Source organism: Emydura macquarii, unplaced genomic scaffold, assembly GCF_026122565.2.
Source record: "Emydura macquarii macquarii isolate MOO-44397 ecotype Brisbane River unplaced genomic scaffold, CSIRO-AGI_Emac_v2 contig_587, whole genome shotgun sequence".
In the NCBI taxonomy this organism is placed as follows: Eukaryota; Metazoa; Chordata; order Testudines; family Chelidae; genus Emydura; species Emydura macquarii.
The window spans coordinates 1,388,393-1,408,768 of NW_027130724.1; the positions used below are offsets into that span (position 1 = coordinate 1,388,393).

Below are 20,376 nucleotides of genomic sequence, written 5' to 3' on the forward strand. Positions count from 1 at the left end.
ATATTTACAGATAGAAGAAATCCAATGAAAGCTCCAGACACTCGATGTTCTGACCCTGGCCACATGGCAGCAAGAAGGAACTGGAGAGGTGGTTGGTCCAGTCCTCTGCACTCCACCCTTTATGCCTTTGACTGAAAGCACAAGGAAGGCGAGGGCACATGTATGGAACAAAAGACACTGCTTGCAAGATTTCTCGGACACCAGATTCATGGTGCACATGCACCCCACAGTGGAATACAGGGACCAGCACTCAAAGAAGCATGTCACTAATCCAAAAGCCCTGGACACATTAAATTCCCAAATTGAAAAAAAACCCTCAAGTCTCAATACAAAAATTGACATCTCAACACAATTTTGTTAACAATTCAAAAGATTTTGGTTTTTTCCCCAATGCAGAACAAAACTAAGCTCAATAACTTCTATGAAATTTACATAAGATAATGGAAGCTCAGACAATGGAAAATCTTAAGGATTCATAACTGGAGTCAGAACTTAACCTTTAAAATCTCTGCACGCAGATGTCTAGTTAGAGTCTTGTAGAATAGGCCTAAAACAACTGAATAAAATGCTGGTCCAACCTGTATTTAAAACATTTTAAAAAGAAAAAAAAGTTTGCACACCCTGAGTAATAAGAGAAATGAACTAGGTTTCCTCACCTTTTGAAGACAGCTGTTTCAGTTTTAGCATCTACAGTAAGGCTCAGTGTTTCCTTCATGCTGCCATTCATTACTGTCTCAGTTACCTTGTCTGCATTTTCCACATCATCTTCTCCATCTGAGCTGGCCTCCATAGCAACACTTCCTTGGGCTGGATAAAGTGAAACAAATTAAGATATTGCTAATGATTTTTATAGTTAATGAGCAAGTATAAATCAGTGAGGATGTGTAGGAGGATAAGGTCTACTGTAATCACAATCTTCCTGCAGTTTTGTGTACTTTGCAAATCCCACATGACAGGTAAAATGTCAATTTTCTGCATCCTCAGCTGAAAATATGTGCACCCAGGCATATCTATATATCTATATCAAATATTTTAAAGTATTTTTCACAGCTAGTTTAGCAAGCACACATATTTCATAATACTCTTCTTTTTTCAAATCAGTTAGCAATGTAGACTATTTGCAACAGCTGACGCACTTAGTTAGGGCTCGTCTACACAGGGAAATTTACTGGTATAACTCCTCATTTGGACACTTATTCTGGAACAAGACTGTCCACATGGGGAGTTATCTGGGTATAATCATACTGGTATAGGTCTCCTGGTAAATTTCCCTATGTAGACAAGCCCGTAGATCTGAAGATCATGTGCTTCCAGCACTTCTGATATGTTCATTAACAATGCAGTTGGGAAGTGGGGTAGCCTGGGTTTGGTCTGGTAACCTTTAATCACTTTGTGCATGCGTTAGATGAGGTAGATGACAGAAGGGAGAGAAGGGCACATATTCAGACTGTTCACTGCTGCATCAGAAGACTCAAAAGGCTACAGGCCATCTTAATTGATCAAGCCATGCCCAAATCCTGCTGACTAATAAAAAGTCAAGTTTAATATTAAACACTAATACCTTGCTTTTATACAGTGCTTTTCCTCTATGGATCTCAAAACTCATTTCAGAAGAGGTTAGTATCCTTACCTCCAATTTACAGATGGGGAAACAGAGGTGCTGAGAGGGGAAATGACTTGCCCAAGATCCTCCAGGAGGCCAGTGGGAGAACCAAGAAGTGCAGTGCTCTACCCATTTAGGCCACCCTGCTTCTAAGTTATTCATTTGCACATTACATTTTTGAATGATTTCAGTGCGCTTACCCTCTGGCTGTGTTGCAAGTGCAGATACATTTGCACTCAGGGGATCCACTGGTTCTGTATTTGTTTCCATTTCCACAGGAGAATTACTTCTTAAAGACTGTTTTGAACTTAAATACAAATTAAAGTGAGTTATGTTTTGGAAAGATTTCTATACACTGAAATGCAATTTGCTCAGATGCAATCAGAACCTTTTAAAATAATGTTTTTATTTCTTTAAGTACTATCAACTCCAGAATCCTACTGAAATCAACTATATTAAAATTCATCCAAGAAATGTTAAAAGAATTTTAAGGATGCAAAGTCAAGTACTAAAAAGTTAAGAAACACCAGAATTAAGATTTCCTGGTGGACTATGTTGGGGGAGGAAGGAGGAGAGAAGAATTTGGGTAAAATGGACAAGTCTAATTTTTTTGCCCCTTGCAGTTTGCTTTTAAACATACTTCAGCTAGACTGCCCTTTCAAGAAAATGGTATCTGGACATTCAAGGGAAGAAGGTTGCTCATTCTCTATACTCAAATCAAATCAATGCCACCTCTGCCAATGGGGTTGATTAATCACCATCAATCGTAGAGGTTATCTTTACAACATGGACACTTGTCCACTGGTATATGGATTAAGATCTCGAAATTTAATACAGCCCACAGGACCCCAGACGGACACCACATTTCTGCCACTTCCAATCTGAAATAAGTGTAAATGATTTATTGCCCTGATTCAGCAAAACACCCATATTCATGAAAGCATGTGTTTAAGTCCTAAAAAAGGCAGTGGCTACATGCAGGCATAGCAATCCACCCACAAATGTCAACTACAGAATCAGGGCCTAATTTTTTTAATGAATTTGAAACAATAGTGGATTCCTTTACTACTCTAAGGGCACAAGATGCATTTTACACAGTAGGGACCCCAAAACTATGCACCACAACCTTGAAATTCTGCAGCACTGCTCACAGTTTTAATTTGATATTAAATTCAATTTATTCTACACTGCCCCAAAATTTTCAATTTTAAAATGTGCTGCAGATTTGAGTATTGTCAATATTCAATTGCACTGTAGAACTTAGAGGAAAATTATAGGTTTTGGCAAGTAGGTAAGAATTTTGGCTTTTGTTACCTATTAGATAGTTGACACTTTTGTGACAGAGTGAATACATCACTTTCCCATCATCTTTGAGCAGATATCATTTTAAGTGCGGAAGAGCAGTTTGAATTACTTGGTCCTCACACCAGTAATCCTTGACAAACTGCCAATTGCACCCTGCCCCAATTTCTGGCACTGCATCCCAGAGCAGTAATGGTGACATTTGAAATTATATCAGACTTCACTACAACAACCCAATGGAGATGAATGGTGCAGTTCACATCTCCTGGACCTATTTTTTCAGGCCATCTACAGACTCAAGCAGACATCACTGCATCTGTTTGACTGATTTATATTCTGAATGTTATCTTCACAACCATACAGGCAAGAGACAAAGGCATGGTCTACACTACAAAGTTAGGTCAACCAAGCTACCCTTAAGCAATGCAGTTAAGCTGACTTAACCCCAATGTAGACAGCATTTGATGGAAGAATTCTTCAGTCAATTTAGCCTCTCAGGAGGTGGATTACCTACACCGACAGAACCTCTCGAATTGTTGTAGAAAGTGTCTATACTGAAGTGCTACAACGGAGCTGCTGTAATGTTTCAAGTGTAGACCATCCCTAAATGAAGAACTTACCTTGTGCAGTAACGATGGTTCTTCGAGATGTATCCCTCTATGGGTGCTCCACTGTAGGTGTGTCTGAGTCCCTGCGCTGCTGATCAGAGAACTTCTGTAGCAGTGTCCACTGGGCCGGGAGATGTGCTGTCTGTCTCTGTGCTGTGCCACAAGGCTAGTCAGAGCGCCTGGGCTATTTGTCCTCAGTTTCTTCTCTACCATAGCATCATAAGCAAGAACTCCCAATTAGAGGGGAGAAGGGAAGGCAGTGGAACATCCATAGGGGGACACATCTTGAAGAAACATCATTACTACACAAGGTGAGTAACTTCTTCAAGTAGTGTCCCGATGGGTGCTCCATTGTAGGTGACTCCCAAGCAGTACCCTTCTTGGGAGGGTTGGAACTTTGGAGTTGGGTTACTCACAGATGACAGTACTGTGGAGCCAAAGATGGTATCAGAGGCCGAGTTCCCAGTGATTGCATAATGTTCTGCAAAGGTGTGGACTGATTCCCACATCACCACTCTGTGGATCTCTGAGATGGGGACATCCTTAAAGAATGCGACAGATGAGTAGATCGATCTTGTGGAATCTGTACGGATTGAGTATGGAGGGGGTCATGATATGAATTTGGCAGCACTGCCTAATGCAATTTGAGACCCAGTCTTTGGGGCTGATACTGCCGAGCCCTTAGATCTTTCCAACATAGAGAGGAACAGTCTAGGGGACTTCTGAAAAGTTTTTTCCTGTTGAGGTAGAATGAAAGAGCTCTCTTAACATCTAAAGTGTGCACTATGGCCTCTCTATTGTCTCAGTGAAGCTTGGGATAGAAGGCATGAAGGTGGATAGACTGATTCATGTGAAAAGATGTTACTTTAGGGATGAACCTTGGATGTGGCCTGAAGTGTAACCTTATCAGGAAACACACTGTGTATGGGGGATGTGCCATCAGAGTTGCTATCCTCACTCTTCTACCTGAGGTAATTGCTATCAGAAAAACTGTTTTCATGAGTAAGTATGTTAGCAAACAGGTTGCCATGGGTTCGAAATGAGGCCTGGTCAGCCCTTGCAGTACTAGATTTAGGTACCAAGAGGGAGTAGGAAGCAGAGGTTGAGGTTTTTTATTCCCTATGGGAATCTCTTAGTGGCTGGGTGCAATAGTACTGAGTACCCCTCACTAGGTGGGTGAAATGCTGTGCTAGCTGCTAGGTGGAACCTGAGAGAGCTCAGGGATAACCCAGATTTTTTAAGGGTCATAGCATCTTCCAAAAAATGTGGAAGAGTTGCTGATACTGGAGAGATCTGTCGGGACATGCACCAAATCTGAAATCTGGACCATTTCTGCAGGTATGTGCATCTTGTGGAGGATTTTCTACTTGTGGAGGACGGTTTCTAGGAGTAGGACCTCTTGCATTTCCTTTGAGCATGAGCTTAGTAGGTGCTGGAACCATGTAGGATCCCCAAGTTGGGATGTATGGTTTGCCTTTTGTTCTGAGAGAGGTGGTATGGAGTGGCCAGAAAGGAGATTGTCAGACACATTGCAAGTTGCATCAGTAAGGATAGTAGGTCTGTCTTGGTCAAGTAGGAGCAATCAAGTTTACATAAGCCCTCTATCTTTAGCAGGATCTTTAGCAGAAGAGGAAATGGAGGGAAGGTGTAAAGATGGTCCTTGTCTCAGGGGAGGAAGAGAGCATTCCCAAGAGTGCTGTCCAATCCTCATCTTGGAGCAGTATCATGGACACTTCTTGTTCTAGTAAGTGGCAAACAGATCGTGGACAGCCTTCCCCACCATGTGAACGGGTGATGAAGTATTGGCGGGTGCATCTCCCACTTGTGGTTGTGTGGGAATTTGCAACTGTTTACTATTGAGTTCTGCGTGCCTGGGAGGTAAGCCGCAGGCAAGGTGACATTGTGAGAAACGCACCAGTTCCATTGCTTTTGTGTATAGGGAGGGCAATCTGGTCCCTCCCTGACAGTTGATATAATACACGCAGGCTGTGTTGTCTGTCAAGATTTTCATATGTGACCCTGCTATCAGCGGGAGGAAATAGGTGCAGGAATTCCTGACAGCTCTCCAGTTGAGGAGACTGATGTGTAGGGAAATATCTGTAGGTGACCCTTTGCCTTGCGTTGAGAGACTGTTTAAATGCAAGCCCCATCCTATGAGGGATGCCTCGGTGGTAAAGAGCAACGAAGGTGACACCTGTGAAAAGGGGAATCCCTTTGCGTGCATTAGCTGGGTTCATCCACCAGTCCAGGGAGATTTTGATCCTGGTAGGTAGTGACAGGGGTTTGTCCAGACTGTGTCTGTTCAGCCTGTAAACTGAACTGAATCACATTGCATATGGAGTCTGGCCTGCGGAATCACTACTGTGCTTGCTGCCATATGTCCCAGGAATTGTAGACAGATTCGGGCTGACACCTGAGGGCTGCACTGAGCCGTCTATGAGTAAGACCAGGGATGGGAACCTGTCTTGAGGTAGGAAGGCTTTAACTTGTAGTACGTCTAGATTGGCCCCTATGCGTTCCAGGCATTGCATGGTGTGAGGGTCAACTTCTGGGAATTGATCTGTAGGCCCAGTTCCAAGCATATCATGCCTTTGATGGCTTGACAAGCCTCCTGAAGCAACCAGGCTCTGAGGAGACAACTGTCCATGTACGGGTAGATCATTATCCCTTGTGATCATAAATGGGTGGCCATCAGTGAGAGAACTTTGGAAAAAACTCTCAGTCCAAGAAAATCCAAAGGGCAGGACTCTGTATTAGTAGTGGTTGTGTCCCAGGGTGAACCTGAGAAAACATCTGTGAGCCGGTAAAGAACGGTTATTTATCTCATAACTTGTTCTTTGAGATGTGTTGCTCATGTCCATTCTGAATTAGGTGTGCACGCCACATGCACCAGAGCTGCAAATTTTCACCCCTAATGGTATCCGTAGGGCCGGCTCTAGAGCCCTCTGCAGCAGCACATATATGCTCCCATATACAGAGTGATGCCACCCCCCTCCCTCGCTGTTTCTTCTTGCCAGCACTCTGACTGAGGAAAATGAGGATGGGTTGTGGAATGACATGAGCAACACATCTCAAAGAACAACAGTTGCAAGATAAGTAACCACTCTCTCTTTTTCAAGTGCTTGCTCATGTCCATTCTGAATTAAGTGACTTACCAGCAGTACCCCTGGAGGCAGGCAGGCAGTTCATAGATGTGATGACTGTAAAACTGCTCTGCCAAACCCAGCATTGTCCTGAGCTTGCTGCATGATAGCATAGTGGGATGTGAAGGTATGTACTGAAGACCATGTAGCAGCTCTGCAGATGTCCTGTATGGGTACATGTGTGAGAAAGGCCACTGAAGACATTCGAGCCCTCGTGGAGTGAGCTGACAGAGATGCTGGGGGCATGGCCCCGGCCTGTTTATACCAGGCTTAAATGCAGGCTGTGATCCATGATGAGATTCGGTGGGAGGATACTAGACACCCACTCATTCAAGTAACGATTGTGACAAAGAGCTGCATGGAGTGGCGGAAAGGCCTGGTCCTGTCGATGTAAAAGGCTAGAGCTCTCCTTACATTGAGAGAATGGAGACACCCCTCTCTGCTGCAGCTGTGAGGTTTTGGACAGAAGACTAGGAGAAAAATGTCCTGGTTGATATGAAAGTGGGAAATTACATTCGGCAGGAACGCAGGGTGAGGACAAAGATAGAGCCTCCTTACACAGTCTTTTACAAAGACAAAAATCTGAGGCCAGAGACTCTCCGCTCACAGAGGTGATCACCACCAGGAATGCTACCTTCCAGGACAGGTGCGTGAGGGAGCAGGAAGCCAATGGTTCAAACAGCAGCCCCAAGAGCCAGGAGAGGATGAGGTTCAAATCCCATTGGGGAACCGGGTCCTGAAGCGGGGGGAAAAGCCCCTCCAGACCTTTGAGGAATCTGGCTGCCATTTCATGTGAAAAGACGGTTCTGCCCTGTATCAGAGGATGAAAGGCAGATATTGCCGCTAGGTGTACCCTGACAGCTGAGAAGGCCAAGTTTTCTTGTTTCAGGTGCAACAAGTAATCTTGGACTAGTATAGACAATCTTAGACCTGTATAGGCAATTTCGTAGGCAATACATTTCGGTGAGCTGCCCAGCAGGTGAAGCGCTTCCACTTGGCTAGGTAGGATGCTCTGGCGGAAGGTTTCCTGCTTTCCAATAGGACCCTCTGAATCTGGGCCAAGCAGGGTAGTTCTTCCCTGCTCAACCATGAAACAACCACACTGCAAGGTACAGGGAGGCCAGGTCTGGGTGGAGCAGCCGACCCTGGTCTTGGGAGAGAAGGTCCGGCCACGGCAGGAGTGTCCAGGGGTGGGCCACCAACAGTTCTGACAATTCCGAACCAATGCTGCCGAGGCCATACTGAGGCTACCAGGATAACTCGTGTTCTGACCCTCTTGATTTTCACAAGGACTCTGTGTATGAGCGGTATTGGAGGAAAAGTATACATGAGACCACCTGTCCACAACAGAAGACAGGAATCAGTGAGGGAAGCTTCACTGAGCCCCAGGAGGGAGCAGAACTGATTGCACTTCCTGTTCTCCCTGATTGCAAAAAAGGTCCACTCCGGGAGTTCCCCACTTTCAGAAGATGAGGTCGGCTTCTTCTGGGTGTAGTGACCACTCAGGGTCAGAGCAAAAGGATCTGCACAGGCCATCCGCTAATGCATTCTTAATCCTTGGGAGGTGTGCCGCCTCCAGCTGAATGTTGTGGTCCATGCAGAGATCTCATAAGGGTAAGGCTTCTCAACAAAAGGCCAAGGATCTGCCCTCCCCTTCCCTTGCCTGTCAATATAATACATTGCAGCTAAGTTGTCCATGAGAAACTGTACAACTTTGTTGGAGAGATGGAGCAAAAACACTCGCAGGCTCGCCAGATTGCTCCCAGTTCTCTGACATTGATGTGCAGAGCTAGCTTGTCTTTGGCCCAGAGGCCTTGGGTCCGGAGCGTACTGAGGTAGGCTCCCGATCTGAGATCCAGGCAACTGAGACCAGCAACAATGTTGGCCGTGAGGCCGCAAATGGGACTCCTTCCAGTACATGCTGCAGTTTTGTCCACCATACCAGAGAGGTGAGTGTCTGACAGGGAACCGTGAGAATTTTGTCCAGAGAGCGTCTGGATGGAGTGTATACCATCGCCAGCCACATTTGCAGTGGTCTGAGGCGCAGCATGGCATATCAAACCACGTAAGTAAGTACAGGCTGCCATGTGGCCCAGTAGGCTAAGGCATACCCTCACCATGGTGAGTGGGTGGGCTGATAGTCAGGCTATGAGCTCCGACATTGTAGAAACCTGCCCTGGGTCAGGAGAGCTCTGGCCTGCGCAGAATCTAAGACTGCTTCGATAAACTCTGTTCTTTAAACAGGTTGACTTCTGTTCATTTATTTGCAGGCCCAGCTACTGACAGGTAACCATCAACCTCAAAGCCATATTAGACTTGTGCTCTCGACCAACCCTGGATGAGCCAATCATCCAGGTAAGGGAAGACCTGTAAACCAATGTGCCTGAGGTGGGTCGCCACCCTTGCCATACATTTGATGAATACTCGTGGTGCAGTCAACAGGCCAAATGGGAGTACTGCAAATTGGTAGTGTTGTGTGCCCACCACAAATTGCAGTAACCTCCTGTGGTCTAGGAAGATGGAGATATGAAAATAGACGTCCTTCAGATCAAGGGTGGCGTACCAATCACCTGGATCCAGAGAAGGTATGATGGCTGCAAGGGAGACCATGCAAAACTTCAGCTCCCTGAGGAATTTGTTGAGGCCATGCAGGTCCAGAATAGGTCTTAGTCCCCCTTTTGCCTTCGGGATTAGAAAGTACTGGGAGAAGACGACCTCTTCCCCTCACTTGAAAAGGGACCTCTTCCAGTGCACCTGCTTGTAGGAGTGCCTGCACTTCTTGTATGAGGAATTGCTTGTGAGAGGGGTCCCTGAAGAGGGACGGGGAAGGAGGGTGTAGCCGGTAGCCACCGTACTTAAAACCTAGCAGTCTGACATTATGGCCACCCAGGCTGAGAGGAAAGAGGCAAGGCGAGAAGAGAACGATCAGGAATCTGGACCTTGGGTAGTGTCTGGTAAGTCGCCCTTGGTCACACCTTCATAAACTTCAGGGCAGTGGTTGGTGAATGGCCCTTGCGGCGCTTATAGCCTTTATTCCTTTTCTTGTAGGGCTCCCCTCAGTACTGCCCCCCCCCGGACCGCTGATGTTGGGAAGGCCTAAGGTGCTTTCTGGCCGAGGATGGGATATAAAGTCCCAAGGAGCGTAACATAGCCTTTGAATCCTTTAAGCCATGCAGCCTGGAATCAGTCTGGTCGGCAAATAGGGCTGAGCCATCAAAGGGTAGGTCCTGAATGGACTGCTAGACCTGTGCAGAGAGACTAAATGATTGGAGCCAAGATGCTCTCTCCTTGTTGAAACTGCAGAAGCCATTGCCTGTGCTGCGGAATCAGTTGCGTCTGATGCTGCTTGAAGGGAGGTTCTAGCCACTATCCTCCCTTCCTCCAGGACCGCCTCGAACTCCTGTTTAGAGGCTTGTGGGAGGGAAATTCTTCCAGTGACTGCCAGATGTTAAAATGGTACTGTCCTAGCAACGCTTGCTGGTTGGATAACCTGAGCTGTAGGCTTGCTGTCAAACATTTCGACCAAATAAATCCAATTTCTTGGCCTCTTTGTACTTTGGAGTGGAACTCATCTGGCCTTGCCTGTCGTTCTCATTGGCGGCCACGACCACCAGAGATCAAGGGGAGGGGTGTGTGTAGAGGCATTCAAACTCTTTAGAAGACACATAAGACTTCTTCTCTGCCAATTTAGACATCAGATGCAAAGAAGCAGAGGTCCACTATAGTGCCTTGGTCAGTTTTACTATTTCCTCATGCACCCAGAGAGTAACCCTAGATTGGGCTGCGGATGCCAAAGTTTGTCCACTGACTCCTTAATCTTCTCTATCTTGAGGCTAAAGTTAACCGCCACATGTTTTAGCAACTCCTGATGTGCCTGTAGTCATCTAGCGGGGCAACGTAGGAGGGGCTTGCTATTACCTCATCAGGTGAAGAGGTGGCGACACTGGCAAATGCAGGGAGTGTCTTATCCTCTTCCCTGGTCAGGGTAGCCCCGATGGGCTGTCTGATGGAGTCCCTTCTTGGTCTGAACCCATGTCCAAGTTCGGTGCCAATCCCAGGGCTACCAAGGAATGCAGTACCCATGTCCCTGCAAGTGATTGGGATTGTGGTACCGTGGCATGTGGAAACCCCCCTTGAGGCCATGCCCCTGTGGCCCAGATGGCAACATGGGCAACCTAGCCATTTGGCTGGAAGAACATCCTCTTGGAGGCACTATGACCTCTCCTTCTGAATCCGAAGAGGTGCTCCTGGGTGACCAAGTGGGTTCCAGTGCTATTCGTCTTCCCTTGCCAGCCCTTGCGTACCGGTGCTCTGGTGCCAGGGAGTGCAGCTGGGAGCACGAGTGCTGGGTAACCTGTGATGTTGTTTTGTCCTTCAGCTTCCTGTAAGGACTTGGCAAGCGGTGCTAGGGCTTCAGATATCTGCCTCAGCAGTCTGTGGATTGGTGCTAGGGTCTTGAGTAAGAATGCTCCAGGGATCGGTACAGACACTCCAGGGACCGGCATTTAACGTCTGGCGACTGGGTACAGGATCCCGACCTTCATCTGCGCTGTTCTGAGGATTGGGACCGGGAGTCTGGTGACTGCTGGCAGACTGGCGAGCCTGATGGTCTTAGTGCTGGCTTCCTCCTTGATGAACCCCCGCAACGGGGAAGCCAGCTCTTGTTGCAGCCTCCCCTCCCTCGGAGTGGGCGGCACTGGAATTACCAGGAAATCTTTCATGACTTGGAATGCCTTTGGCGTAGTGGGGACTATTAGGTGTTGAGGGCCCTTGCTGCTCCCTGGTGTTGGTGGCCGGCCTTGACGCCTGTGGGGGGTGGGGGTGGAGATCCCCTCAAGGTTGGTGCGGGGGAGTGGCCCAACATGGGTCTCACTGCTGCCCCTGCACCCTTCTTAACTGACTTCAACACTGGTGAGTGATCACACTCAACGCAAGTCTTTTTTGGCTGCTTCTTCGGCACTGGAGATGTTGAACAGTGCCGAGAGGACGATGGCACCGGGGGGTGCTTTTTGCTGCCACCGAAGCACTCAGCACCGAGTCAGACCTTGGCCCCAATGCCGGTCTAAGCACCGATTCCATAAGGATAGCCTTGAGCCTGATGTCTCGGCCCTTCTTTGTATGCAGGCGAAAACTCTTACAGATTTTACACTTCTCCCGCATGTGAGCTTCCCCTAAGTACTTTAGGCAGCTCTGGTGCCAGTCGCTCAGACGCACTGGCTTCTTACAAGAAGCACAGGGTTTAAACCCCAGGGACCAGGGCACGCCCCAACCCCGGGTTAAATGCACTAGAAGAAACAGATGGAGGGGGGCTGGCAGCATCCTATAATACACAGGTGTATATGCACGCTACTGCAGAGGGTGCTAGAGCTGGCCCTACAGACACCACTGGGGGGAAAATTTCCAGCACTGGTGCATGTGGTGCACACACCCCTAATTCAGAATGGGTGTGAGCAAGCACACCCAGAACTGCCTAAAGTGCTTAGGGGAAGCTCACATGCAGGAGAAGTGTAAAATCTGTAAGAGTTTTCGCCTGCATACAAAGAAGGACCGAGACACCAGGCTCGAGGCTATCCTGATGGAATCGGTGCTTAGACCGGCATTGGAGCCAAGGTCTGACTCGGTGCTGAGCGCTTCGGTGGCAGCAAAAAGAACACTGAAATATGAAAGTAGACGTCCTGTAGGTTGAGGACTGAAAACTAGTCTCCTTGTTCCAATGACAGAATGATAGTCGATAAAGTGACCATCTTGAACTTCTGGACCTCAGAGCTCTCAACAAGTTTGTCAATGCTCAGAATAGGTCTCCAACCTCTATCTCTTTTGGGTATTAGGAAATGAGAGTAGAGCCCCTTGCCTCTTAGATGTCGAGTTCTATGGCTCATAAAAGCAGGAATCCATCTATCTCCTGCCATAGTAGCCTCTCGTGAGAAGGGTCCCTGAAAAGGGACAGGGAAGGATGTTGTGGTGGGGGTAGGGAAGTGAAATGGATGAAGTTGCTATATCTGACGAACTCTAGGACCCATCTGTCTGATGTTGTGTGTTCCCAGGCACTGAGGGATGCTGCCAAACGATGGCGAAATGGGTGCATGGGCACAGATAGTAGTGGGGATTGGTCTGGCAGTGCCTCAAGCTGCCCGTCAACAGTGGCGGTTAGGGACAGGTGGTGGGTCGAGGACGGAGAGTCAGAAGGTTTCCATTTTGTGAATTTCCCCTTTTTTCTTTGGGGCTCAGTGTCATGAGAGAAATTGAGACAAATAAGGCCTGTGTTGGGATTGAGTGCTAAACATCTCTTTTGCCCCGTGGGTAGATTCCTAGTGACCTGAGGGTGTCCCTTCAAAGAGTGGAAAGAGGCATCTATCTTCTCAGTGAAGAGCTTCACACCCTTAAAGTAGAAGTCCTCCACTATGGTCTGCACCTCCTTCAGGAATCCCAAGAGGTGAAGCCATGACACCAGTCTCATCATCACAGCCGTGGAGATGGATCTGACAGCCATGTTAGTGGCATTGAGAGCAGCCTGCAATGATGTTTTTCCACCAGCTCTCTCTCCTGGATGATGGCTTTAAAGGAGTCTAGGGAGTTCTCCTGACAGTTAAACAATAAAGTCATTTAATTTATTATAATTTGTAGAGTAATATTTTGCCATGAGTGCCTGGTAGCTAGCAACATGAAACTGTAAGGTGGCTGAGGAACACGCCTTGCTACCAGAGAGATCAAGGCACTTCCAGGCTCTGTCATAAGGTGGTGTCCTAGAGTGATGTTGTCAGCCACATGAGTACACCACGTCCACCATAATGGAATTGGGTGGGTGAACAGGATCTCTGCTTCCTTTGCAGGACAGAGTATTTTTTTGTCCACCTGCTTTCACATCAGGGCTACCGATGATGGGCTTTGCCACACCATCTTCACTGGGGGTCTAGGTTAGCCTCGTTGGTTGGAAGTGCGATTTTTGAAGCAAATGACAAATGAAGGATGACGAAGGATGAAGCTGGTGGTGTGTCTTTGATCTCCTTCAATGGTAAGTGGAGGAAGTCCTCCACTCTTTTCACAAGCTCCCGGAACAAGAGGAAATCATCTGCCATGCAAGGTGGTGAAGGCATGACCTCTTCATCCGGGGAAGATGAGGATATGGCCTTAGGTGTCGTCTCCTCCTCCTCCGTGCCCCTTCTTTCTCCTTTGTTTCTTCAGGCTGAGGCCCTCAATGCTGTGGTCAAGACAACATGCCCGGAGGGGTCTCGGGCGATGCGTGCGCTGCACAGAGGTCTCTGTATGGCCACTGCAGTGGCATAGGACCTGATGGAGGTGCCCCTGGATGGTCATACCAAGATGGTGGTGATGCCATCTGGTGGTACATTCACAGATCCTGTTGGTAGTGGGTCCCATATGGAGCTTTGGAGCAGTACTGTGAAATTCCCTCTGGCTCACTATCTGACCCCTCACTTGACAACTGTAGGGGCGTGGCATGTTTGCAGGGAGATACCTCGTGGCCAGCCATAGCTCAGTGCTGAGAGCTCAATATTGAGGGGTGGAGAGTCAGGTGCCTCCAGCACGCTTAGGAAATCCATCTGATGGAATTCTGTCGATACTGAGAGTCCCGGCATTGGTGGGGGAGATGGAGACCTCCATACTGGTCTCCAGTGCTGGGTGGGCCAACAGTGCTGGCAGCACCAATGTCAACTCACGTACAGGGAGCATCTTAGGGCATTTGCCCTTATCTCTTGGTACCAAAGATTTGGTGCCCGTGCCCAAAGGGTCCATAGGCCTATCATCAGTATGAGATACTGACAGTTGCAGAGATGATCTCAGTGCCAAGGATATCGAGTAAGATGGCAATTGCTTTCAGCTATCCCTGGGCTGTCTGAGGGGACTTTCCACTCTCTTTTTCGATTTATCAGAGGAATCCTCAGACCATTTCTTCGACCCACTATCTTTCAAAGTTGAAGGTTGAGGAGAAGACTCATGCCATCTAGAGGGCTGTGGTCAGAGAGCTGCCTCCATAAAGATGATTTTCTGGTGAAGCTCTCTGTCCTTGCAGATCTCAGTTGGAGCTGCTGGCAAAGGGAGCACTTCTGTTGGATGTGGCCCTCCCTGTGTGGCAGCGGGTGCACTGAGTACTTGTCTGCAACTGGGATCACTTCGGTACAAATGCAGCACTTCTTGAAGCCCGGAGAGCCGCACATACCTTTATCCAGGGCACTGGAAGTAAACACAAAAACTAAGGCCTTTTGAGCGGGGGGTACTGCCACATAAACACTCAGAGGAGGAAAAGAAAACAAAGGGGCTTCCAAGGAAGTTAAAATTTAACTGAAAGAGTTCATGATTGGACAGCTACAGGCTCCTTCTCTAGTGAGGGGCAGTTGAGAAGGAACTGAGGAGGGTTAGCCTGTGTGCGTTGCCTACCCTCGTGGTGCAGAATAAGGAAAGACACCTCATGTCCGGGCCCAATGGACACTGAAGTCCAAGCTCTCTGATCAGCAGTGCAGAGATGCAGACACACCTACAGTAGAGCACCCATAGGGACACCACTTGAAGAAAAAGTAGATTCGGGAGCACAACAATTTGGCATTTTAAGATTCACATTTATGGGGATATTTACATGGTTACAATCTCATTATACCTAGAGCTCTGACTATTTCTGATGAAGCAAACCAACACACAGCAAAAAAGATGTCAGTTCAAAGTACAATGGGACTGCCTCAGCAAGCCACCATGCTCCATGAGTGGATGAATTTTCAGACATATACAAAACTATTTTCTTTACTTCACAAAACAAATCCATCATAGATTCTTTCACTTTTTTCCACATTAAATGACTGCATTTGTCACTTAGGCTCAATCTACACTACAGCTATTGCCCACTTATAAGAAGAGTGGGTCTAGGACCCAAACTTCTAGCAATTACCAAGTCCTCAACCCTATAAGCAAGATATGATTAGATAACATCTACACCAGAAATGGACAACTGCTGTATCCAGGTCTCCTGAGTAGGTTATATCTGTAGAGTAGATGATGTCCTTATACACAATATATCCTTTAACATCACAAGAAATCCTCAAAAACATGGAACAGCAAACTACAAGCAACACTAGTTATTTTTCAAGCAGAACCCCTGAATGTATTATGCAAACACTTCTGGAAAAGACAAGCATACGCCTTCTGAAAGGGACTAATAGCAGCTTCCATTATCCATGGCAGCTGATAGCCTGGGCTGAAGCATAATAATATTCTCACTTACCTTAGAGAAGATGTAAACTCTGAAAAAGAAGCCCAGCCAGTTTCTTTTCCTGGCATAGGTTCTTCCGTGCTCCAGACATCAGATCCAACAGAATCCAAATTGGCACCATGTGCAGTTTCCATGGGTACGTCAAAGTTAGCTGACCAGTTCGGTGCTAGAAACATTGATAATTTCAATAACGCATTTAGAAACTGATATAATTCACTTCTTAATACATTGTGACTCTATACATGTGCATATAGCAACAATTATAATAGGAGCTTACCTCATGTACATATAGAAGAGCATATACTGTGCAGAGGTAAAAAATGAATGCAGTTCACAAATGCAAAACAAATTGTCTATGAAGCTACAGCAAAATACCACTATAACTCATCGCATTCTGCAATCAATCCAATCTAACAAATGACACTTAAGTTAAAAATAATTTAATGGAGTTACACCAGAGATGAATGTGGTCCAATATTTTACAGCGACAGTATGCATGAATTTGTTACTGTCAACACATTTCTAAAATTGAAATTTAAAAAAAATTAAGTGTTCTTCTCACTGTATCTTCTGTTTACTGTGTGTGTATTTCTTAGCGTTGAAAATAAATTAATCAGTTCACTAGCACAGTGATGCAAATTTTGGATGGCAAAAAACAAAGGAGGACTTAACACTTTATTTTAAAATTGCTCCCATAAGAATTTTAAATTTTAGAGCAAATTTATCTTGAAAATAGGTCTTTAACTTAGGATAATTCATTCAAGGCACTTCATCACTCCACAGACACATTTATTTTCATTGGCATTTACATACAAAAAACAGGCTGAAAAGGAAGCTCTATGACTAACTAAAATTGTCATTGGAAATCCTAATCTAGGCAGATATGGGAGGATATCCACAAGGATCAAAACTTGTTGGACACACAGATGCCAGGGACACCAATCTGACAAAAGGAAAAGAGAAAAACAAACTTCTTTTGTTTTGTTTTTATAATTCCTTATAATCAATATAAAAAAACCTTACTAATCACTTTTCTACACACACAAGTTGCACTGGTTTAATTTAAAGCCGTTTTATTAAATCACTGCAACATGCACGTGTGGATTCTCAGTTTAAAACAAGTTAAATCAGTTTAGTTTGCATCTGTGAATTTACTGACGTGACCTAAACCGACATAAGCCATCTTTAAAACTGATAAGACTGTCCACAAACAAAATTGCACCAGTTTAACTAAATCAGTATAAAATAAAGTCATATCTTTAGTAAAACAGGTACAACTGTGTGTTCAGAGCAGGCTTAAGAGCCCCTAATGTCTTAAAACACTGTCTGTACCTACAGCCCATATCACTTGTTGGCTCCTGTGTAGAGCTATTAGAATAGAACCAACATGGAATAAAAGTTTGTCTGAAAAGGGTACATGTTTTCTGCTCACAGTCAAATTTACACTTTTGCTAGTTTCAGTAAAGGTATCAAATGATTTAGGCCGATGGTCTCCAAAACTTATCAGTTTTAAACAGATTCAAACAGAAGTGCTTGTTGAAACTAAACATCCCTTTTGAGGAAAAACAGTTTCTTTAAAAAAAAACCAAAACTCCATTTTATAAATAGACTACTACACTACAGTGTGTCTGACTCAGCCAGGCACCTGAGGTGCTCACATTTGACAACAAAAACTCACATCCTGCTATGAGGACTTTATTCAGAAAAATCTCTCTTGGTGCAAAGATGAGATATTAAACTACAGGGACCTCAATAAAGGTGGTAAGGAAGATCAAATTGAACTATGATCTACTACTTCATTAGATCACCATTACAATTTCCTACACTGATAACTGTAACCTAATTCCTACATTAGGTAATGTAAGCAGATGGAGGAAGTAGGATAAAAGCCACCTACGTTCACTTAAGTCCACTTCCATTTTGTCCTCTGGATTGGTGTTTGATTCAAACAGGTCTTGTTTTGTTCCGTCCTCTTCTTCAGAATCTGTACTTTCTTCACTGTCCGTACTGCCCGAGCTTCACAAAATATAAAAGGACGGCTTATAGTCAGTATTAAGAAGGACCCCCGGGGATGCACTTGGTTTGAGGAGTTTTCCCATGGCTAAACAGAACTGCAAATCAAGTTAGGATGTAGGAATCAGGGAAGTCTGACCATTGGCACTGAGGGATCAACTTGAAGTACACGGCAGCATTAGCTGTTAAACTTGTGCTTCAGTACTGCCAGAAAGGATCAAGATTTTAGGGTGTCTTGACTTGACAAAGTTAACTGATCCTTCTTCTCTCCCACAGCAACAAGAGAAAGCAAAGAGGATTGTCTCTGCCCTCAGGCCAAGGGCAAATAGGAAAGTGGAACAAGTATAGCCAGGGCCCAGGCTAGACACCACCAGGCAAGAAAGCAGAGATGGTCATTTTCATTTGCTTCATATGAGCTGCTGCAAGTGCCAAAGGAAGCACATAAGTAGTCCTAAGGAGAGCAGGGAAACAACTTCCCCAATCTTCTCCCTTCCTGACTGACATCCATGTTGTTCTTCACTCCCACAAGAACATCAGAGCACTCGTAACCTGGCCTCATACACATTCCTAAATGCAGCAGCAACATCAGTGGTCTAACAGAAATTCCTGGTCACAGGCATTTGCAAGCAGAGGTGGAACTGACAACAGGATATATGGTGCCACTGTGTAAGGGTTTGAGACGTTCCAAAGGAATCCCTGAAAGGAAACTGAGCAACTGGGTTGAGTTGCTGGGCAGTGGAAGCACTGGGAACAGATTCCTTGAACCTGCTCTTTGGGGGGAAAAAAAAGAAAAAAATTCTCCATTACTGCAGCACAAGCAGGGGGGGACCCTGGCAGTATAAAGCCTGAGTACACTGACCTCCTGCTGGTGTAGTGTGCTAAAGGTTAGACAGGCTGCTTTGGACGGGCTGCTCAGTAGCTCTGGAAATCATAACCAAGGAGGACTGAGGAGGTTTGGTCTGAGTGGCAACAGAGGAAAGGAGCAAGGATGGAAGAAAAAAAGGAAAGCTGAAGGAGTGGAGAAGCCAAGGAGCAGAGCTGCTGCCTAAACCTCTTAGAGAAGCAAAAGATTAGAAGGGACAGGAGCTGGACCCATCCTCTAGTAAGTCATGCAAGAACAGCAGCAACTACTCAATTTGTCTCTGAATTCCCTTTGTTAGACAGGCCTTCCGAGGAGTCAAGAATCTGTACCAGCAGTTCTACTCTGAACAATGAGGTTCTTCTGTAGTACAAATTGGATGGAAAAACAAACACTGGTCACCTGGATCGTCTCTGGGATTCTGGTGTAAATGCAATGTGTTTTTCTTCCCATATATCTTCTTCATCAGAACCGCCATCATCAAACTGCTGTATTCTCTCCTTACAGCATGCCTCAAACAAAGCAATATTTCCCTATAGCAGAACACAAAACAAAAACATGAACAGGAGCACAGACCATTCCACAAATTGTACATTATCCACCTTATTTCTACTGTTAAGCAATTTGTAATATAGTCTCAGAAAAGGATAAAGGTGCATGTAAGGAGCCCAAACTATACCCCATGAAAGACATATGCACCCAGATTTGGATTAATCAGATTTTACTAAGTTTCCTATGAGAGCAATTCAGGAGACTCTGCCTTTACAGTGGTGCCTGTTTTACCATTTCCTGCTCACTCCTTGGGCATAGTTAAAGAACATCACAGAGTTTTGGTGACATTTTTCTCACTGTGAATTCTCGCTCAGCTAATTGTACCAAAGGGCACTCCAGATTTTTTGAGAGGTTGGTGGGGGATGGAAGGGAGAGGCACATGCACCCAGGGAGAGAGAGGTTAGCCAACCAGAGAAACACTTTTGCAGAAACATCTTTACACTTCTGTCCCATTATTCCTTTCACCTTGCTGGCTAAGACCATAATTTGCATTTTGGTGGAAGGGTGAGAAACTACTACCCATACAGTATATATTGAATAAGCAAACAGCAGAGGCCCAGAAAAGGAGATCAAAGTCTGCTCCTGAATCTAAGGGCTTGTCTACACAGTGCAGCAATATGGACTAAAGGGGTGTGAAATCTAAAATGCACTAACTTGTTGCGCAGTAACTGTCCCACGTAGACCCTGCTGGCATACTCTAGTCTAGAAGGTCCCTAGTGTGTACTAAGTACTGTGTCAACAAATACTACTTTACCATGCACTAGCGGACTCAGAGCACTGGTTCTCAAAGTGTGTGGTGCGCCCCCGAAGAGGGCACAGAGGAATGTTCTGGAGGGCATAGCAGCAGGGCCAGGACCAGCCCCCAACAAGGTGGGGAGGGAGCGCTATGCCATTAGCTCCGCCTCCAACATCATTCAGCCCCCCCAGTCCTGCTCCACCTCCAGGCCCAGCTCCACCCTCATTCCCTCTCCAAACCCAGCTACAGCTCCATTCTGCTCCCTGCTTGGGCCCCAGCCTAGCTCTGCCCTCGTTCCTTCTCCACCCCCAGACCAGCTCCTCTCCCATCTCCAGTTCCACCC

The 20,376-nt window shown here is 46.1% G+C and overlaps 1 protein-coding gene across 5 annotated transcripts in view; it reads right to left on the reverse strand.

The window, feature by feature from the left end:
* The window catches only part of PPP6R3 (protein phosphatase 6 regulatory subunit 3), a 138,605-nt gene that overhangs the window by 23,043 nt on the left and 95,186 nt on the right, over positions 1–20,376 (reverse strand). For all 5 annotated transcript variants that reach the window (XM_067540469.1, XM_067540468.1, XM_067540467.1 and 2 more), the window contains exons 20-24: positions 19,148–19,278; positions 17,771–17,889; positions 15,886–16,039; positions 1,804–1,910; positions 657–807 (exon numbers count right to left, since the gene is read on the reverse strand). In XM_067540469.1, the coding sequence (XP_067396570.1) occupies positions 657–807; positions 1,804–1,910; positions 15,886–16,039; positions 17,771–17,889; positions 19,148–19,278 (662 nt within the window). The remainder of the gene's footprint in view (positions 1–656; positions 808–1,803; positions 1,911–15,885; positions 16,040–17,770; positions 17,890–19,147; positions 19,279–20,376) is intronic.